At 38.3% G+C, this 19,995-nt stretch overlaps 1 protein-coding gene across 3 annotated transcripts in view; it reads left to right on the forward strand.

Moving 5' to 3' along the window:
• Positions 1 to 19,995, forward strand: part of Dis3l2 (Dis3 like 3'-5' exoribonuclease 2) — a 440,068-nt gene that overhangs the window by 55,768 nt on the left and 364,305 nt on the right. For all 3 annotated transcript variants that reach the window (XM_090373977.1, XM_090373976.1, XM_090373978.1), the window contains exon 4: positions 19,396 to 19,454. In XM_090373977.1, coding sequence (XP_090230103.1) covers positions 19,396 to 19,454 — 59 coding nt within the window. The remainder of the gene's footprint in view (positions 1 to 19,395; positions 19,455 to 19,995) is intronic.

The following is a 19,995-nucleotide window of genomic DNA, read 5'->3' on the forward strand; positions in this document are numbered from 1 at the left end:
AAGGAATGAATCAAATAAATATGCGTTGTTTAAAAAAATAATTATTGTGATTATTAATAAGAAATTTTGGTTTGGGGGGGGGGTACATTCAGAAATTTTAATAAATGCTGGTATGTTTTTCAGTTTCCTTTTGCATCTCCTTTCTGGATCTTTTTGATCAAGTCCCAGGTATTCATGTAATAATCATAAGCATGACTACTTTACAATTAACATCATTAGTATGGGATACAAACTGAATTTTGAGGAGGTGTGGGAAGTGATTAAGGCCAGAAGGGTTTATCTCTCTCTCTCTCTCTCTCTCTCTCTCTGTGTGTGTGTGTGTGTGTGTGTGTGTGTGTGTGTGTGTGTGGAGTGCCAGTTGATATACTCCTGTGATACAGGTTCAGCCCAGAGGAGAGGAACAGTGACATGTCAATAAGTGATGCGCTAATAATGTGGAGGTTGTCACCTGAAATTCTACAGAATTAGTTAAGAAGGAAGATTAGTCAGGGAACATTAATGGAATCAAAGGCAACAATGTCATTAGTCTTAATAATCATAATCAAATAAGTTCTGATTCAAATAAGTTAATCATTTGAATCAGGACAGGAAGCATACTTTTTTTGCATAAGCTTTAAAAGTGAAGAGGAGATAGACATGAGGCAGAAATCTGTAAATAACAAAACGATTTATAATTTTGGGACTGGGAAATACTTAGTATTGAAGCTAAGATCTGTGAAACAGTCTCTCTCTCTCTCTCTCTCTCTCTCTCTCTCTCTCTCTCTCTCTCTCTCTCTCTCTCTCTCTCTCTCTCCTGATGAAAATAGTCATTGGGGATGCAAAATGAAAACATTAGCTAGCTTGATAATAAAAGTGATAATCAGAGCCAACTGCACAAGATAAGGATAGCTGATTGATGATCTTTTCAGATAATGTGTCTCAAAGGTAAAGGAACTGGTGGGGAACTTTTTGACATTTATTCTTTGTCCACCATATGGTTGATTCAGATAACCTGGGCTGGTATCAGCCCTATAAATTAAGTTGAGCCACTCTATGCAATCAAATGATTGATTGGTTTCTTATAGTTTTCAACATTAGAAACAGAAGGTTGTTTAGTTTTTACTCTAAATAGTTTGTTTCTTTCTGAATGCATCAGCAAGCTGGCTATCTCACCATAACTTAGAAGTTGGAAATTTTAGAACATGAATTTGTTACAATACAGGCAAGCTGTGCAGAAAGAAGACAGACAGTTTGACATGAGTAAAGAAAATGCCAAGGAAAGATTGTTAAAAGTTTAGGGTTATGCTGGGTTATGATTTCCTCCTTATTGCAAGAGATTTAATATATCAAATGAATTTTTGATATATTAAACTTGAAGATGAGATGATAACAATCAGAGCAAAAAGTCAGAAATGTCATTGGTATATTACTGGATGTATTAGTAAGTGGGAGGTCAAGAATTCGATCATGTATGACAGAGCGAGAGAACAATTTGGCCATATCTAAGACATCAGACATTTTAATAACTTGCTTACGTAGTTGTAAAGAGGGAAGAATAGGATAGCTAAAATTTCCAAAAATTATGGTTAGTACTTTTAATTTGCCTTAATGGTAATCCAAGAGAGAAACTGTATGTAAGAATTTGCATTAGTATCAGTAAACATTAATTATGCAGCTAACATAAACACCAGAAGAAAATTCGATAATTATGGCTTCATATTTATCAGATTGAGAGTTAATGTCTCTTTTATAATTTGGGATTAATTTTGCAACAAGGTTAAGACCCCTCTACCTCTTATTTTTTCACTGAACCAAACAATCTTGGGACTTTTTGTTAAGCTGCACACAAAGTTAAACAAATTAATTAAATCTTAATTCTGTGAAAAAAGCAGTTCAAATTCTCTAAGTTTGTTTTTCAAACTTCTAGTATTTTGTCCAAAAAACTGTTTGTAGAAAGTTTGCACAAGTTGATGCACAAGCGTGAGCTCTAGCATTGAGTTGGGCAGCTGAGAGTTTGATGGGACTCATTTTAATTCCTTTGAGGGAATTCACCCTACTTTTCAAGCTGTCATAAACACCGTCAGAATGTCAAGTTGGCACCCAATTTTTTCAAACTCTCTGCACCAAACACACATATAACGACATCCCTTGACTGTATCATGTTCTGTTCCAAAATGGTATTCAAACATTGCACAAGTAGCATATTTTGTTAGGTCTTGATTCATGGAAGAGTCACCTCTTCATTTCTCCCTCGAACCACAGCACTTCTGCTGCTTTGCACCTGTTTCTTTGCTGCTCTAGTCTGGAGCATGATTTCAGTTTAAATTCCATTTAATATGACAATATGTGTAGTAAGCTAATTTTTACCTAAACGTAATAATTCATATTACTGTCAAGTTTATGTTATATGGCACGCTATACTGTTATATTCATGGAAGTTTAAATTAGTTATAGCCTTACTAAAAGTAAAATTTCTTACTTAAAAACAGAAAAACATATTAATAGCACAGACTCCTCTAATTCAACCCTGCAAGAAATGTAAATTTGTCCGAGCAAACTGAATGGTCTTCGATGAGGGAAAAATCCATCTCCAGCCTATTGATGATGTGACTGATTATATCACGTTGCATCTCCTAAATGTGACCAAAGATGCAATACCACTATCAAATCCCCCAGGTTGAAAGCATTATAATTATTGGTGGAATGAGGAATGCACAAAAGCAAAAAATAAAGCCTGGAATTTGTTTTTGCAATATGCAACTAACAGAGTACACTTATAGCCTTAGAAAACACCTCCTCACCAATGAATCCTTTAATAAACACTATAAGAAGTATGTTGATACATATTCAGCAATGCTGCCAGCTAATATTCATCTTTTGCTGGATCCCAGGCCACATTGGGTTATCTGAAAATGAATGTGCAGACCGCCAAACATCCATCTAATTTAGATTCATCATGTTCTCTTGTTCCATATGTTGGCTACAAATCTAATATATGAAGAATATGTAAGGAACAGTGAACACTTATATGGCAAACTAAAACAGATAATAAGCTCTTTCAAAGTTCGAGCCCGTCATCACCAAATACGGAGGATGTGGAAAGGTCAGGGAATGATCACCGCATATTCCCGGAGCAATATGGCCTTAGTTGCTAATGCTCCTAAAAACCAAATAACAAAAAACAAACAAATGGCTCTTTCAAATAAAACCAGAGCCATGGTTATGGGCATCTAGCTTCCGGGAAAACAGAAAGGAAGAAGTAATCATCATAGCCAGAGCAAGAATTGGTCACAGTCACATTACTCACCTATTTCTCCTCACAGGCAATGATCCTCCACAGTGTACACACGGCAATTCTCAACTCACAATGAAGCACATTCTCGTTGAATGCACCTTGTACTCGCATGCCCGGCAACTCATTCAGTGTTCTATCTAATCTTGAAGAATCTTTGAAGCTCTGTCATATCATAGGTAACGATGCCAACCCCACAAAATTTTTCTCCTTTCTCAAACAGATAAACTTATATGATCGTATCCGATTGTTTGCAAAACAGTCATCATAGTATCTTCCACATCACTGATAGGTGCAATATGGCCTGAGCAGCCCTTGCGCCAAAAATAATAATAACAACAACATCTAACATGAGGTGCAGATCACACCTCCCTGCTTCAGTTATACAGGGCATTAATCAGATCCCATCTTGATTATGGTGCTCCTGCCCGTGATTCTGCCAGAACAAGTGCATGCATTGGCTTGATCCAGTTCAACACAGTGCCTTGAGGATTGCACTTGGTGCATTCAGAACATTGCCTCACATCCCATTCAGTGATACATATTCAATACACCACTAGAAAACCTCTATAGAAATAAACCTGGCTGGTCTGCACCTTCTTGAACTGATGCAAAACTGCACAGTTCAAGAATGTTGGTTGAGCGCAAGTTACAACAGGTTGTAACTTGCGCTCAACCAACGTTGACTCCTGCTCCTCTGCTGACTTGTGACACTTACCTCTGCCAATGGGGAAATAATATTCTTCAAGCATCAAATGTCAAACAACTTCATGCAGTTCACACTCAATAGATATATTGATTTTTCTCCAATTTATACAGATGGCTCTAAATATAATTCAGACGTTGGAGCAGTTGCTGTGTTTTTAAATACCAATATTTCAGATCCCTTCCACCTGAATTCAGTATCTTCTCAGCAGAATTATATGCAATTAAACTGGCCTTAGAAAATCTCTGTTCTGACTGTTCATTAAAATTTGTTATTTACACTGATTCCCTCAGGCCAATTATAGTATTATGTAACCCCTCAGATAAACTTCATCTTATTCTAAATGAAATTAGAAGCTAGTTTCTGCAAATTGAAAAACACCATCAACTGGTGGTGTTTTTCAATTTGCAGAAATAAACTTTCAATAAACTTTCTGTTGGATTCCAGCACATTCCTGGATTTTTGGGAATGAACTGGTTGATAAAGCTGCAAAAAATCCAACTATCTTAGATTTGCATAGTGATTTCTTGCTTGCACTGACCAAATGAAAAGAATTTAATTAGTATGTGAGAGAGTAAACACAGTAACACATAAAAAACTGATACAATTTTGCATTTTTTTTTTTTTTTTTTATATGTTACTGTGTTTACTCTCTTACTAATTAAATTCTTTTCACTTGGTCAGTGCAAGCAAGAAATCACTATGCATCCAAATCCTGACCTTGCATGGTTCTTCAATCATCATTACTTTAGATTTAACCAGTATCCTTGTTTCAGCTTCAGACAATCTACAAATCATTCATGCTGCATTCCTAACAGAATGGACAGCACTCTGGACTCTCAAACAAATAATAAACTCTTTCAATTTAAACAGGATCCTAAAATTTGGTGTTCCAGTGTCCATACATCAAGATGAGAAGAAGTAGTCCTTTCAAGAGCAAGAATAGGTCATACACATATGACCCACCCTCATATACTCACAGGAGATGGTCCACCACAGTGTCCACATTGTTCTATAAATCTGACTGTTAAACACATTATTGAAAGCCCATACTATAAACAAGACAGAAGTTCAACCTTGCTATCATTGGTTAACCTCCAGAAACCAATAACTCTAGAGAATATCATTGGTGACAACACAAATATTTCTGAATTTTTCAACTTTCTGAAGCAAATTGGAGTTTTAATCTTCTCTGATATCAGCCTTTTCTGACGTTATGAGAATTTCTCATCTAATTATACAATAAATGAATTGGTGCATTATCGCCAAAGTAGCTTATGCACAACAACAACAACCAGGAGCTCAAATTTATTTATCTGTAACAATTCTTTCTTTTTTGTTTATTACTTAGCAAGGGAATATCAAATTTGTCTGATCTCAGAATTAACATTATCTGTTAAAGTTACTTGGTAACTTCTTTCTTTTAAAACCAGTATAATATAGTCTAACTCACTGCTTAGTCACCAGCATAAGTAAAATATTTCATTGCATTATATATTTGTGTAATTAACAGACTTCTTAATACTGAGGGGGTGAAGATAGTGGAAATGTGGATGCATTCCATTATGAGTACATTTCTTGAAAATGTGTCTAGAACCAAATTCTGTTTTAATACACTGAAGTTTAAAAAATTCATAATGAAACATTTTCTTCGTCTAAAGTACATTTTAATCGATGCTGAGAGGAATTATGTCAGTACTTGTGGTATGGTGGACTTGTCACTAATAATCAATATATCATTTGCATACCTTGATGAATAATTTAATATTAGACATAATTTGACATTTAAAAAGAGATATTCTGTGTATTTTTTTATTAAACCTGCACCTGCTACCCAGGACCTGCCCCTCAAAAATAACTGTTGTGCATTAATTGAAAATTAATGATTAAAAATTAAAATTTTTTTTTCTGACCTAAATGTAGTCAAACACATTTATTTATTTTTTTTTTTAAGAAAAAAAACCTGGCTGTTCCAAAACCCACATGACTGTTCACTATATTTTCCTTTTGCTTCAGTTTGCGAGTTTCACCTTTAGCATTTTGTAAACAGCACTTGGTGCATTGACTGTTGTGTGGTGGAGGTGTCTCATACAGAAAATGGTTAGCATTAGCATTAGCATTATTAGAGGCATATGATGCAAGAAAGCAAGCTTATACAGCATCAGCCAAAAAGGAAAAAAAAAAAACCTTCCCATTTCACCCATTCATTTGCTCCAAATGTTTGTGTACTTCTGCTTTGAATTTATTTAAGCTGTCCCTTTCTACAATGACAGATGGAAGTTTGTTCCGGAAATCAACCACCACTGGCTAAAGGCAAATTTCTGCACATCTATTTTATAATTGTCTTTCCTCAATTTGAATTTGTCTTCTCATGCAATTAATCTAGGCAAGAGGAGGAATCCCACCAGCATTGAGCTTGCTCAAACCATTCAAGGCCTTATATACTTCAATAAGATCACCTTGCAGGTACCTATTCTCCAGACACTGTAATTTGCATAAACTTAAGCCTTTTTTCATAAGAGCAAACCTTTGTTCCATTCACTAATCTTGTTGCCCTTCTCAGTACTCATTCCAGCAGCTCTACATCCTTCCTAAAATGAGGCTTCCAGAATCCTGATAAACTAATTTCTTCTGGGGTCCCAACCCCGGTCCCTAACTGAAAATTTGACCGTAGACCAAGAGAACGTCACCTGCAAAAAGACAGAAAAAGGAGGTTATATCAGGTCCAACACCTCGGTTTCTGATAATTCACTCAACTAGTGAGAAACCTATAGGAAAAATGTCACCCTTCTTTATCCAGAAGGGTTTGGAAGGGTTGGCAGGCTCTCCTAATTCTGTCAAACAGGCTTCGTTTGGGTGACATACTTGTAGAAACCAGAAGTGTATACACTCAGAACAGCTCCTACGTGCTACATCTATCGGGGGAATGCCTGTCACTATAACCCCCTACAAGACACTGAACTCATCCTGTTGTGTCATCGTGGAATGGGATCTGATGGATGTGACTGAAGAGGAAATCTGTTCAGAGTTAAAACCACAGGGAGTAACAGCTGTTAAACATAGTTCCATGCGTAGGGATTGGAAATTAGTTCCCATTAGAAATATTATCTTAACATTCAATTCTCCAACTTTTCCTCATGAAATCAAAGCTGGCTATATTAACTGCTCAGTGCATCCGTATGTCCCAAATCCGTTACATTGCTTCAAGTGCGTGCTTGCGGTGCCTCCGTAGCCAGGTGGGAAGGAGCAGCAGTGCGTAGCACACGCTTCTTGATCAGACCAGGGTTCGAGCCCGTCACCACCAAATACGGAGAATGCGGAAAGGTCAGGGAATGACCACTGCATATCCCGGAGCAATATGGCCTTAGTTGCTAATGCTTCAAGTGCGAGAAATACGGACATTCACAGATATCTTGTCGTGGAACCCTTGTATGCGCTCGGTGTGGGGTAAAGGACCACGAAACAACATCATGTTCAGCTGCAAAACCAACCTGCATTAACTGCCAAGAAGAACATCTGGCCTACTCAAGGGCATTCCAGAGGTGGAAACAAGAAAAAGAAATTCAACGACTTAAGGCAAAGCTGAACATATCAAGAGGCAAGGAAAACGGTGAAACCTTTAAATACAAATAAAAATCAACCTATGCTCAGATGGTAGCAGGGAGATGTTCCGTCGGAACTCAGACCGAAATGACCATACCACCAAAGGAGTCATTCACTCCTATTGCTCACTACCTGCTAAGTTCAATAAAACCTGCACAAAAGGACCAATCAGCTGCCACTCCAATATCTGTACCTCTTAATGCCCCACCAGTTAGAAAACAAGTTTCTGGAGAAAAGAATAAGAAATCTGACGTACATCTTAGTTCTCAGGAAAAAATGGATGTTGAGGAGAAGAGGTACATGAAGAAACAGTCTTGGAACTCTTTCCTGAAGAGGATTTGGACATGAGGCAGCGTCCATACTTCCCCAGAAAGGATAAATCTAAGACTGACAAAAATAAGCCCTCAGCACCTCGGAAGCCGCCTGAAGGAACCACCAAGCCAAAATAATGGCTAAATTCCTACAATGGAATTGTTGTGGATTCCGACAAAATGCAGAAGACATCAAGGCACTCCTGCAAAAGCACAAACCATCTTGCTTTTGCATACAGGAGACTTACCTAAGGGCAAATGATGACCCCCAGGATACATAACGTTACTATCATTCACAAGGATAGAATTGGGAATGGCCCTGCTCATGGAGGGGTTGCAATCCTTGTGGGCAACCATACCCCTTTTCAGCATCTGTGACTTACTACCAGCATAGAGGCAGTAGCAACTCGAATAACAGTGGGGTTTTACTAACTGTTTGATCTATATATTTGCCACCTGGTACTGACATCTGCCAGAAAGACCTTGATGATCTCGTAATGCAGTTGCCTCCCCCTTTCTTACTTCTTGGGGACTTTAATGGACATAACACCCTGTGGGGTAGTGCTAGCATTAATAGAAGGGGATGAGTCATAGAGCGTATGCTCATTGACAACGACCTCTCCCTTCGTAATGTGGGTACAAACACCTTTTTCCACATGCCTACCTGTACGTTTTCTGCCATTGATCTTTCTATCAGCTTGCCTTCTCTTCTCCCTTCACTTACTTGGGAGGTAGAGGGGAACCTGTAGGGAAGTGATCACTTCCCCGTGATAACCACCTTAATTACTGGGAGACCTTGTCTTCCTGTCAAGTTACCACGGTGGAAGTTTGATCAGGCTGAGTGGAGTGCCTTTCAACACCTGGCAAAGTTTGACAACTCTGTAGTCAGTCAGGAGCCTATCAATGATCCAGTTACGTACATAACAGAAAATACTGTCCATGCAGCTGTAACTACAATTCCAAAAACATCCACATGGTTTCCTCCCTTTCCAAAAACATGGTGGAATCCAGAATGCACAGCAGCCAAAAAGGCTCAAAACAAAGCTCTGGGGATATTTCGACGATATCCTACCATGGTCGACCTATTAGCCTTTAAACGTGCACAAGCCAAAGCACGCTACATCCGCCGTCAGAGTCAAAAGAAATCATGGATCCGTTTCACATCATCCGTTACCCAGACGACCAGCACTAAGGTGGTCTGGGAAAAAATCCGGAAAATGAAGGGAAAATACACAGCACACCCTTCATCGGTCCTTGAATATAATGGATGTACTATTGCAGACTCTACTGCAATAGCCAATTCTCTTAGGGAAACATTTTATAACATCTCTGCAACATCATCTTACTCCCCAGAGTTTCTGATCTTAAAACACAACACTGAAAAACAGGCCCTTAAATTGACATTGAAGGGTTCCCACCCATATAATGGGCCATTTACTATCCATGAGCTGAAAACAGCACTTGCCCATACAAAGGCTACTGCTGCTGGACCAGACAACATCCATTATGAAATGATCAAACATCTTTCACCAGAATCCATAGACCGTCTGCTCTTCCTGTACAACAGAATCTTTCTTGAAGAGCATTTTCCAGATACCTGGCACAAGGCAACTATTCTTGCTTTTGCCAAGCCAGGAAAGGATCCTAAATGTCCTAAAAACTATCGTCCTATTGCTCTGACCAGCTGTCTGTGCAAAATATTGGAGAGAATGGTCAATGCTCGTCTCTTATGGTATTTAGAATCGAACCACCTTCTCTCCCACTTTCAGTGCGGCTTCTGAAGAAACAGGTCCACACTGGACCACTTAATTAGACTGTAAACATCTATCCGAGATGCTTTCCTAAAAAGAGAACAGTTGGTATCCATCTTCTTTGACATGAAAAAAGCGTATGACACAACTTGGAGATTTGATATTTTAAAAGACCTTTACAACCTCGGTCTAAAGGTCACCTTCCCATTTTTATTAAAAATTTTTTATCCTGCCATTATTTCCAAGTTCGTGTAAGATCTGCCGTTTCCTGGTCTTTTTGCCAAGAGGAGGGCATACCACAAGGATATGTCTTAAGTGTCACGCTTTTTGCCATTAAAATAAACTCTATTTCCGAACAATTTCCTCCAACTATAAACAGTGCACTCTACGTCGATGACTTCAGCATATTTTCTCAATCGTGCAATATGAGGGTTATTGAGAGACAACTGCAACAAGCTATTGACCGTCTTAACTCCTGGGCCACAGCCAATGGTTTCAGGTTCTCACCGGAGAAGACCATTTGCATCCATTTTTGTCGCAAACGTAACCTCCACCCTGAGCCTGAATTACGACTTGGACAAAGCACCATTCCAGTTGTATCAGAGATGAAATTCCTGGGACTCATTTTTGACAAAAAGCCAACATATGTCCAACATATTCGTCACCTATGCACAAAGTGCATGAGAGGGCTTAACATTCTCCGCTCTCTCTCTTCTACCTCTTGAGGCACAGACCGATGCACTCTACTCCCTTTATACCATGCACTAATATTCTCAAAATTAGATTATAGGTCTCAGGTGTATTCATCTGCCAGAAATAGCGCTGTTTGTTGGTTTGACCCCAACCATCATCAAGCCATTTGTATTGCTACCGGTGCATTTAGAACTTCTCCTATCCAAAGTCTGTATGCTTGAAGCAAATGAACCATCCTTGTCGCTTCGACGAATGCAGTTGTCTCTACAATATGCCTTCAAGCTGAAGTCCCTGCCAGACCATCCCACGTGGACATCTGTTTTTGAGCCACAATGGGAAAATCTTTATAACACACAACAGACCGCCAATCGCCCATTCGGCATTCGTGTTCAAGAGTTACTCAATGAGCTTAACATCTCGGTAGACAAGGTTGCTCGATCACCATCGCAGCCCCCTCCACCCTGGCATGCGCAAACACCAGCATGTGACTTCTCGCTGAAGATTGCAACAAAGTCTAATACTCCGTCTTCTGTCTACCTTCAGCTCTATTCACAACACCATGCAGAACATTCTAACTTCTTGCCAGTTTACACAGATGGCTCGAAGTCAGAATCGTATGTGGGATCTGCTGCTGTTTTTCCAGATAATACCATATCAGAGTAGATACCCCTTGACTGCAGCATTTACACTGCAGAGCTGCATGCCATAGAGTTAGCTCTAGATCACATAAGAAAACACCGATACCAATGGTGTATTATATATGCTGATTCAGTGAGTGCACTACAGGCTTTATCAGCGGTGTCATACACTAATCATCCAACCCTGTCCCGAATTCAGCAGATAATATACAGCCTCTATGCAAGTGGATTTGATATCCGCTTCTGCTGGATTCCCAGCCAAATCGGCAGACCTGACGGATAATCTTGACCTGTTAGTACCCTATACAGACTACAGGCAAGTGATCTGTAGTAACTTACAATCTCAGTGGCAAGATTCGTGGCATCGCCTGGTTACTACAAACAAACTATGTCAGATTAAGCCTGTGATCCATCCCTGGCGGTCCAGCTTATGCAGAGATCGCAAAGAGGAAGTTGTTCTTGCTCGGCTGCACATAGGACACTGTCATGTGACACACTCCTTTTTTGCTGAGGGCTGATGACCCTCCTATATGCGAGCAATGCGACACCATTTTATCCGTTCAGCATATTTTATGTGATTGTACCAGTTTTAGAAATGCTCGTTTTACGGCTTTTACCTGTCTGACTGAGCCATATACACTCAGTCAGATTTTAAATGACAATGACAAATGTGTCAGCAGTTTTTAAATTTTTAAAATCGATCAATATATATACACTCATATGAAATATACAATTTGCTTTTATCATTGTACTGATTTTATTTATTGATATGTCTGTATATATATATATGCACCTTTCGACGGAGTAACCTTTTTAAAAGTAACCAGTCTTATCTTTTTTGAATTTTAATCTTTCCATGGCGCACTATAACCTTGCTGTTTTTGCGCCCCAAAAAAAAAAAAAAAAAAAAATCAAATCTAGAGTTAACGTAAGTAAAGAACTCTTTGCTGTTTTTCTTTGCATCCTTTTCCAATGATTTCTCATAATCTGCCTTTGTCTGCTTAACATCCTTTGTGACTTGATTACAGACCAGCCTATTGATATGTCTATCTACCATAGGCTTCTGTTCACCTGTTAATAGGAGGCATAACTAGCATATTGAGGAGTTGAGGACGAGAGTTTCCTATGCGGACGTGCCTTTCTGCCGCTACTGGAACAAAGAAGTTTTTTCTGATTTATTTTCTGCTTTATTAGTTTAAATTGACATATTAACTTATTTCTAGAGTAGCTTTATATTCCTATTTACGGTACTTAAAGTTAAAGTAACTTAGATAGAGATTGTAGGTATTACTTAGTATCGGAAAGGGTATCAAATACACGTGTTTACCGTTCATAAACAGCCGCCATTGTTACGTGAAAATTAATCAGTAAATCTATTAATCTTGTCGAACTTCATTGGCAATTAAATTGTACTTTTAACTATACATATACTAATTATTTATGTCCCACTTAGGTTACGGAACATAAATAATTAGTAAAAATAAATAATTACTACATAACTTGATACGGAAGTTATATAAAGGGACTTCGTAGATAACACTCGTTACTGAAACGCGATACAGCATATCCGGAATTCGATAGCATTAGCTTTATATAGTATAGTGCATAATATAATATTGTCAATTAATCAGTAGATCTATTAATCTTGTTAAACTTCATTGTCAATTAAATTGTTCTTTTAACTATATATATATAACGACTTAGAGTACAAACGTAACAAATAATTAATATATACTTGATACGGAAGTTATATAAAGGGAACTCGTAGATAACACTCGATACTGAAAAATAAATATAGCGTTATAACTGTGTTAAGATACCAGTTTAAGGTTTTAATTTTGTTCTGAAATTGTAATTTTACTGACATTTAAATCGAAATCATGACTCTGACCAGAGCAGCAAAGCAAAAGGCTCAAGCTAATGGGAGTGCTGTGACTCAGGGGAGAACTGAGGGGGGCAGTTGCCCTCTGAATCACAGCCTTTTAAGATGCACTGTTTGATTGATGTTTGCGGAGCAATCGGGTACGGGACATGATACTGCCATGGGGGATGTCTTTGTGTGTGCACGATGCAAGGAGTGCAAGGAAATTAGGCGACAACTCGGCGTTGTTATGGACCTATATGAGACCTTGAAGGACAGGGTGGATGCCCTCGAAGGAAATAAATTGAGGGGCCCATCAAGCTCTCAGCTGCCCACATCAACGCCAGAGCTTGCACTTGGTCATCTTGCAACACAGAGGCAGCCCCCAAGGCAGAATGCGCTGGTCCCACAGGAACTAGTAGTTGTTGGTGACTCTATTGTCAGGGAAACGGGGAACATGCTTTGTAAAAAGGATAGGTGGAACAGGACCAGGGTATGTCTGCCAGGGGCAAGGGTTGATGACGTTGTAGAGCAGATATCATCTTTTAAGGGCACAAAAGGTGATATAGTTGTACACGTTGGCACTAATGACATTAAGAGTAGGAGACCAGCGGAATTACTTAACAAGTACAGGTCACTGTTGAAAAAAAGCCGTGAAGTAGGGTTAAATTTGAAAGTGTCTGCAATTCTGCCCAGACACGATAGGAGGGAGTATATGATGAGAGCCTTGTCGATCAATTCGGCCCTGGAAAGATTGTGCAAGGCTCAAGGGGTAAAATTTTTTTCAGCCTGGAATGTACTTGTTAACAGGAGAGATTGCTTCTACAGGGATGGGATACACTTAAATAGAAAGGGTGCAAGAATATTTGCTGATGCTATTGAGGCAGTGTTAGGTGGGTCGGAAAACTGCTAGCTTGGGGGGAGACAAAGACTAATGGATTAACAGTAGCCACTGGCAGAGGTGAAAGAGATTCTTGCACTGCTTCTATTGGAATGAGCAGAAGCCTGAAAAACAAGATGCAGGATATTTCAGAGACTGCTGGAAGTCATTGTGATACAAGTAAACACATGGGTTGTGTTAGGGTAGCTAAGAATAGAAACAAGTGCAGGTATACTTGCGTGTACACCAATGCTAGGAGTTTAGTAAATAAATTTGATGAATTTGAGGTATTGCTCAAAACATCAAAGGCAGATATTGTTGGGATATCAGAGACGTGGTGTCACACAGATATAAGGAATGCAGAACTGGAATTTGGGGAGTACAATGTGTATAGAAAGGATAGACAGGACAGGAGGGGAGGAGGGGTTATGCTATTAGTTAAAAAACACATAAAATCCAAGGAAGTGAAGCCAGTCGACATTGATGGACAGGGCAGTGTCGAGTCAGTTTGGTGTGACATAAGCATAGGTAAATCAAAATTGAGAGTAGGAGTGTGCTATAGGCCTAATGACTCAGATGAGTATAATAAGATACTGTACAGGGAAATAGAATGGGCCAGTAAATCAGAGAGTCTTATAATGGGGGATTTTAATTTCCCAGATATTGACTGGAATTTGTGGGTTGGTCACTCACACACTAGCAGGGCTTTTGTGGATTTATTGGATGATTGTTTTCTACACCAGCATGTTCGGGAGGCAACTAGAGGGAGTAATACTCTTGATCTGATTATCAGTAGTGATTCTTCATGCATTAGGAATCTGCAGATAAAGGAACCACTGGGTGGCAGTGATCACAGTGTGCTGAAGTGGGATTTACTCAAGGAGGTAACTACCATCAGAGGCAAAGGGAAGGGTTTTTGCTTTCGTAAAGGCGACTATGATGGTCTGAGACAGTATTTAAATTCTATACAGTGGGACCAACTGATGATGTTACCAACAGCAAATTCAAAATGGGAAGCATTCAAGGAACTAATCTTGGAAGCTACCAGGCTTTACATACCAACCAAGAAATATTGTTCAAGGTTCAGGCCTAAATGGTTGTCAGATGAACTAATGAGACATATGGCAGAGAAGAAAAATGCATGGGATACATACAAATTAATGGGTGACATGGAAGCCTATGATCGATATAAGTTGGTCTGTAACCAAGTCACAAAGGAGATTAGGCAGGCAAAGGCAAATTATGAGAAATCCTTGGCAAAGGACGCAAAGAAAAACAGAAAAGAGTTCTTTACCTATTTAAACTCAAGAAGGAAAGGGATGAATCAGATTGGTCCACTGGATGTTGATGGTTCAACAGTTGAGGATCCTGCTCAGGTGGCTAACAATCTAAATGAGTATTTTGCATCTACATTCACACATGAGGAGTTATTCAGGAAGGGGAATGTCGTAGGTGAAGTAAACATTGGCAGTGAGCTAGATTATTTTCTAATAACTGAGAGGAAAGTGGAGGAGAAATTGCTGACGATAAACATAAAAAAGGCACCAGGGGTGGATGGGATCTATCCAGTTATATTAAAGGAGGCAGCAAAGGAAGTAAGCAAACCCCTAGCCATAATTATGAGAGCTTCTTTGGACTCAGGGGAGGTACCCATGGACTGGAGATGTGCAAATGTAACCACAATTCACAAAGGAGGATCAAAGGCTGACACAAGTAATTATAGACCTGTTAGTTTAACTTCGGTTCCAGGAAAATTAATGGAGGCACTGGTTAAAGAAGCACTGCAGGATCATCTGGACAAGAATTCAGTTATAGCTCAGACACAGCATGGTTTTGTTAAGGGCAGGTCTTGTCTGACCAATTTGATTGGATACTATGATGTAGTCACAAAAGAACTGGATGCAGGGAATAACTTTGATATTATATATTTGGATCTTAGAAAGGCTTTTGATACTGTTGCGCATGGAAGACTGCTGCACAAATTGGAGAAGTGTGGCATTGGAGGCAAATTGCTGCTATGGATAAAGGGATGGTTGAGTGGCAGAAGACAGAGAGTGGTAATCAATGGACACTGCTCAACGTGGACTAATGTTATTAGTGGAGTTCCTCAGGGTTCAGTGTTGGGTCCATTGTTGTTTTCTGTATTTATAAATGATATTGATGATGGTGTATCAGGCTTAATGTCCAAGTTTGCAGACGATACCAAGGTTGGCAGGGTTGTTAAGGACACTACTGATACTATGCTGCTGCAACAGGATCTGGAAAGGTTGAGCAGATGGGCTGAGAGGTGGCAAATGAAGTTTAACATTGACAAATGTAAAGTACTACATATGGGAAACAGTAACCCCAGATCAACGTATCAACTCTGTGGTACTACGCTGACAGTGGTAGAGAATGAAAAGGACCTGGGGGTAATTGTGCAGGCAGATATGAAGTTCTCTGAGCAGTGCAGACGAGCTGCAAGAGTAGCTCATGGTGTCTTGTCAATGATATACAGGAATTTTTCTAGCAGGGATAAGGATGTGATTATTCCCTTGTATAAGGCATTGGTCAGGCCACACCTTGAGTACTGTATACAGGTCTGGAGGCCTCATTTCAAGAAGGATGTAGAGCTGCTCGAACGAGTACAGAGAAGGGCAACAAGATTAGTGAATGGAACAAAGGGTTGCTCTTACGAAGAAAGGCTTAAGTTTTGCAAATTACAGAGCCTGGAGACTAGGCATCGGCGAGGTGATCTGATAGAGGTGTATAAGGCTTTGAATGGCTTGAGCATGCTCAATGCCGATGGGATTCTTCCTCTTGCTCAGAATAATCACCTGAGAGGGCATAAATTCAAATTGAGGAAGGACGGATGTCGGATAGATGTGCGGAAATTTGCCTTTAGCCAGCGGGCAGTTGGTTTGTGGAATAGACTCCCATCGCTTGTTGTTGAAGTTGATAGCCTAAATAAATTTAAGGCTCAGCTGGACAGGTATCTCGAACGAACGGAGGGGTGAAAAGGTTAGTAGTGGTTGTTTTTTTTTTTTTTTTTTTTTGGCTGATGCTGAATAAGCTTGCTTTCTTGCATCATATGCCTCTACTAATGCTAATGCTAATTTATACGTATCCCATGCATTTTTTTCTTTTGTGGCACACGTCTCATTAGTTCATATGACATCCATTTAGGTCAAAACATCAAACAGTGTTTCTTAGTTGGTATGAAAAGTCTAGTAGCTTCCAAGGTTAATTCCTTGAATGCATCCCATTTAGAATTTGCTTTTGGTAAAGTCATCAGTTGGTCCACCATATAGAATTTAAAAACTGTCTCAGACCACTGTAGTCACCTTTACAAAAGCAAAATCCCTTCTCTTTACCCCTGATTGTAGTTACATCTTTAAGTAAATCCCAAATCAGTACACTGTGATCACTGCCACCTAGTGGTTCCTTTATCTGCAAATTCTTAATGCATGAATAATCACTGCTGGTAATCAAATTAAGAGTATTATCCCCTCTCCTTGCCTCTCGAATATGCTGCTGTAGAAAACATCCAATATATCCACAAAAGTCTTGCTAGTGTTGTGAGTGACCAACCCACAAGTTCCAGTCAATATCTGGAAAATTAAAATACCCCATTATAAGACAGTCTGATTTACTGGCCCACTCTTAGTTCTGTGTACAGTTTGCTATACTCATCCGAGTTATTAGGCCTATAACACACTCCTACTCTCAGTTTTGCTTTGCCAGTGTGTAGGTTACACCAAACTGGCTCAACACTGCACTGTCCACCCATATCAACTGGCTGCACTTCCTCTTTGTTATGTTCAGTTGTACACTGTTTTTTGTCTCTCATATTATAATTGATATAAAACGATTTTTTGCTTTGATTATTATTATTATTTTATTATTCTGTTTGTTCCTTTATTTATTTATTTGATAAGGACACGTTAATATGTATACAAATGTAAGTTTTAAATTTTGCACTCTTAACATTTCTCTAAACTGGAAAAGTGAAGTGGTTATTAAATTTTTTATAAAAATTTTATTTTTATTAAAAAAATTGTGTAAATACAAGCATTTGATAAATGCCATATTTGTTGCAGTATAAATTGAACTTTTTTTTTTTTTTTTTGCTTTAAATTTGTCATTCGTCATATTCACGTCATAAGTTGACTTCCTTTTTTAACAGTCATCTTCTGCATCTCACATAGTGGTGGTTTATTACAATGAAGTCTGCATTAGAACAACTGTCTACTTTTTAATTAAACAGGTTCTGCAATTCCTCTTAAATGTATTCTGATGTTTTGTTACACTGAACAGTAAACATTTTGCACTACTCTCTTACATAAGTGTCTCAATATACAGAAGTGCATTTACTATAAGAAAATGACAACCACAAAAGTTTACTTTTTGTAAAGATTGTTGATCTTTAATATTGCTTTAAAGTGATATGTTAGTCAGGTTAGCACTTAGTTTAAGGTAGTTTTACTCTTCCATCTCATTCAAAAGTGTATTTCTTTGCAATATTGGTAGTGGATTTCTCATTTCTCATTGTTGTCATTGCTCCTACTGTGAAAAGGACGAAACACAAACCTGGTGTTAAATGTGTAGTGTGGAATTTTCCAAAAAATCAAATAACTGTGCTGCTGCTGGAAGAAAATTCAGCATTAGTGAAAAGTTGGTACAAGACTTGAAAAGGAAAATCTTACATTATGGAGATGCTCAAGAACCAATATGCCATGAGGACAGGACAGGACAGGCATAAGTTTTTGCCTGAGCTTGAGAACCACACATAAGAGTTGGGGGATTGAAAATTAGCCGAATAGCAATATCATCGCTCACCAGAAATGAGATACACTTAATTGTACTAAAGTGGGAAAATCAAATCTTGAAAAGTTCTCGGTCCCATTCAGCATCTATGAGATGAAAAGGCATGTTCATTAGCACAATCCTCTGCCCCCATCATTCCAGGAATTGAGGAAAGTTTTATTGTACAAATGGCTCCATATTCCTCATTGCATTCCTCATCACCTTGTATACTCCATGCCACCTTGTTTCAGAGCAGTGGTCGAGCCAACGGTAGTTCAACATGCTATTAGCTCGTGATCCTAATAAAGTGGCCAGGCAGTTTATATGCACCTGTGAGCAGCTAACTAGTTTTAAAAACCTATTTTTCTCAAATGCATTGCTATGTTCCTGTTTCCATGACATATACTGGTATCACAGTATGCCCTTGAACACATCAGAAATTGTAATTGTGTAGTCCCCACAGTTTCTTACAGTTAAGATAGTATGTGATTGCCTATAGAGGTAGTTTGCTATCCCTGTGTAAAAGTTGCTGGTTCTTCCATTTCAGAGATGGTATTGCCTTGATATTTTCAAAAATGTTCATATGACCAAGTTGATAATTTGTACATCAGAATGAGGTTAATTCAAAGGATAAATAAATTTCAGTACAATTGTTTTAATTGGTTACTTGTTTTGCTTGATTGAAAGAACTGCTTTTGATATAACATTCTGCATACGTTTTTTTTTTTTTTTTTTTTGCCCTATAGGATTGTTATTTGTCAACTTGTGGAGTTATTGATAAAATTTGTTTCATAACAGCTTCACATTTGCAGTTTTATGTATAATATCAAATAGTAATTCCATCCAGTGGTACTAATTACTGTTACTTTGTAACTATTTTAAATTATTATTTTTAGGACCTGAAAATAGAACTCCATCAAAGAAAGGAACAAAAACACACAAAAAAGAATTTAAGGTAATATTCAAAACTTTATGTAATTGTAAGAATTAAGTTGGATAATAGGTAACACTACATTACATGTACAGGATGGTTATAATTAAATTATGTCAATTTGAAGATCTGTAGCTCAGTTTGTCAATTTGAAGTCAATTTGAAGATCTGTAGCTAGAAAACAGATAATTGTTCAGAATTGAAATTTAGAATCGACAATAGTGAGACAATGCAGAAAGGAATGACAAAAAGATCATTCCATAAAGTACCACCAGGACAAAATTGTGCTCTTTAGAAGGATTGTGATAATTATATTCTGATAATTCAGGAAAGAGTTAATAGAACAGATGATAGCAGAAAAAAAGTCAGATATTTATCTTAAGATTATGATTTACTATTTAAGCTCTATTAACTTAACTAGTTAATAGAGTTGACTTCCCTTATTTCTTCTTGCAAACACTGCTGATGGAAATGGGCATTTATCACAAAATGGGTTATGCAGTATCACATACAGACAGTGGTGAGCTGCAAATATTTTAACAATGGGCTCACAGTTTTTCTGACT

The sequence above is a fragment of the Mastigoproctus giganteus genome, chromosome 5 (genome assembly GCF_048544385.1).
Source record: "Mastigoproctus giganteus isolate SK-2022 chromosome 5, ASM4854438v1, whole genome shotgun sequence".
NCBI classification, from domain to species: domain Eukaryota; kingdom Metazoa; phylum Arthropoda; class Arachnida; order Uropygi; family Thelyphonidae; genus Mastigoproctus; species Mastigoproctus giganteus.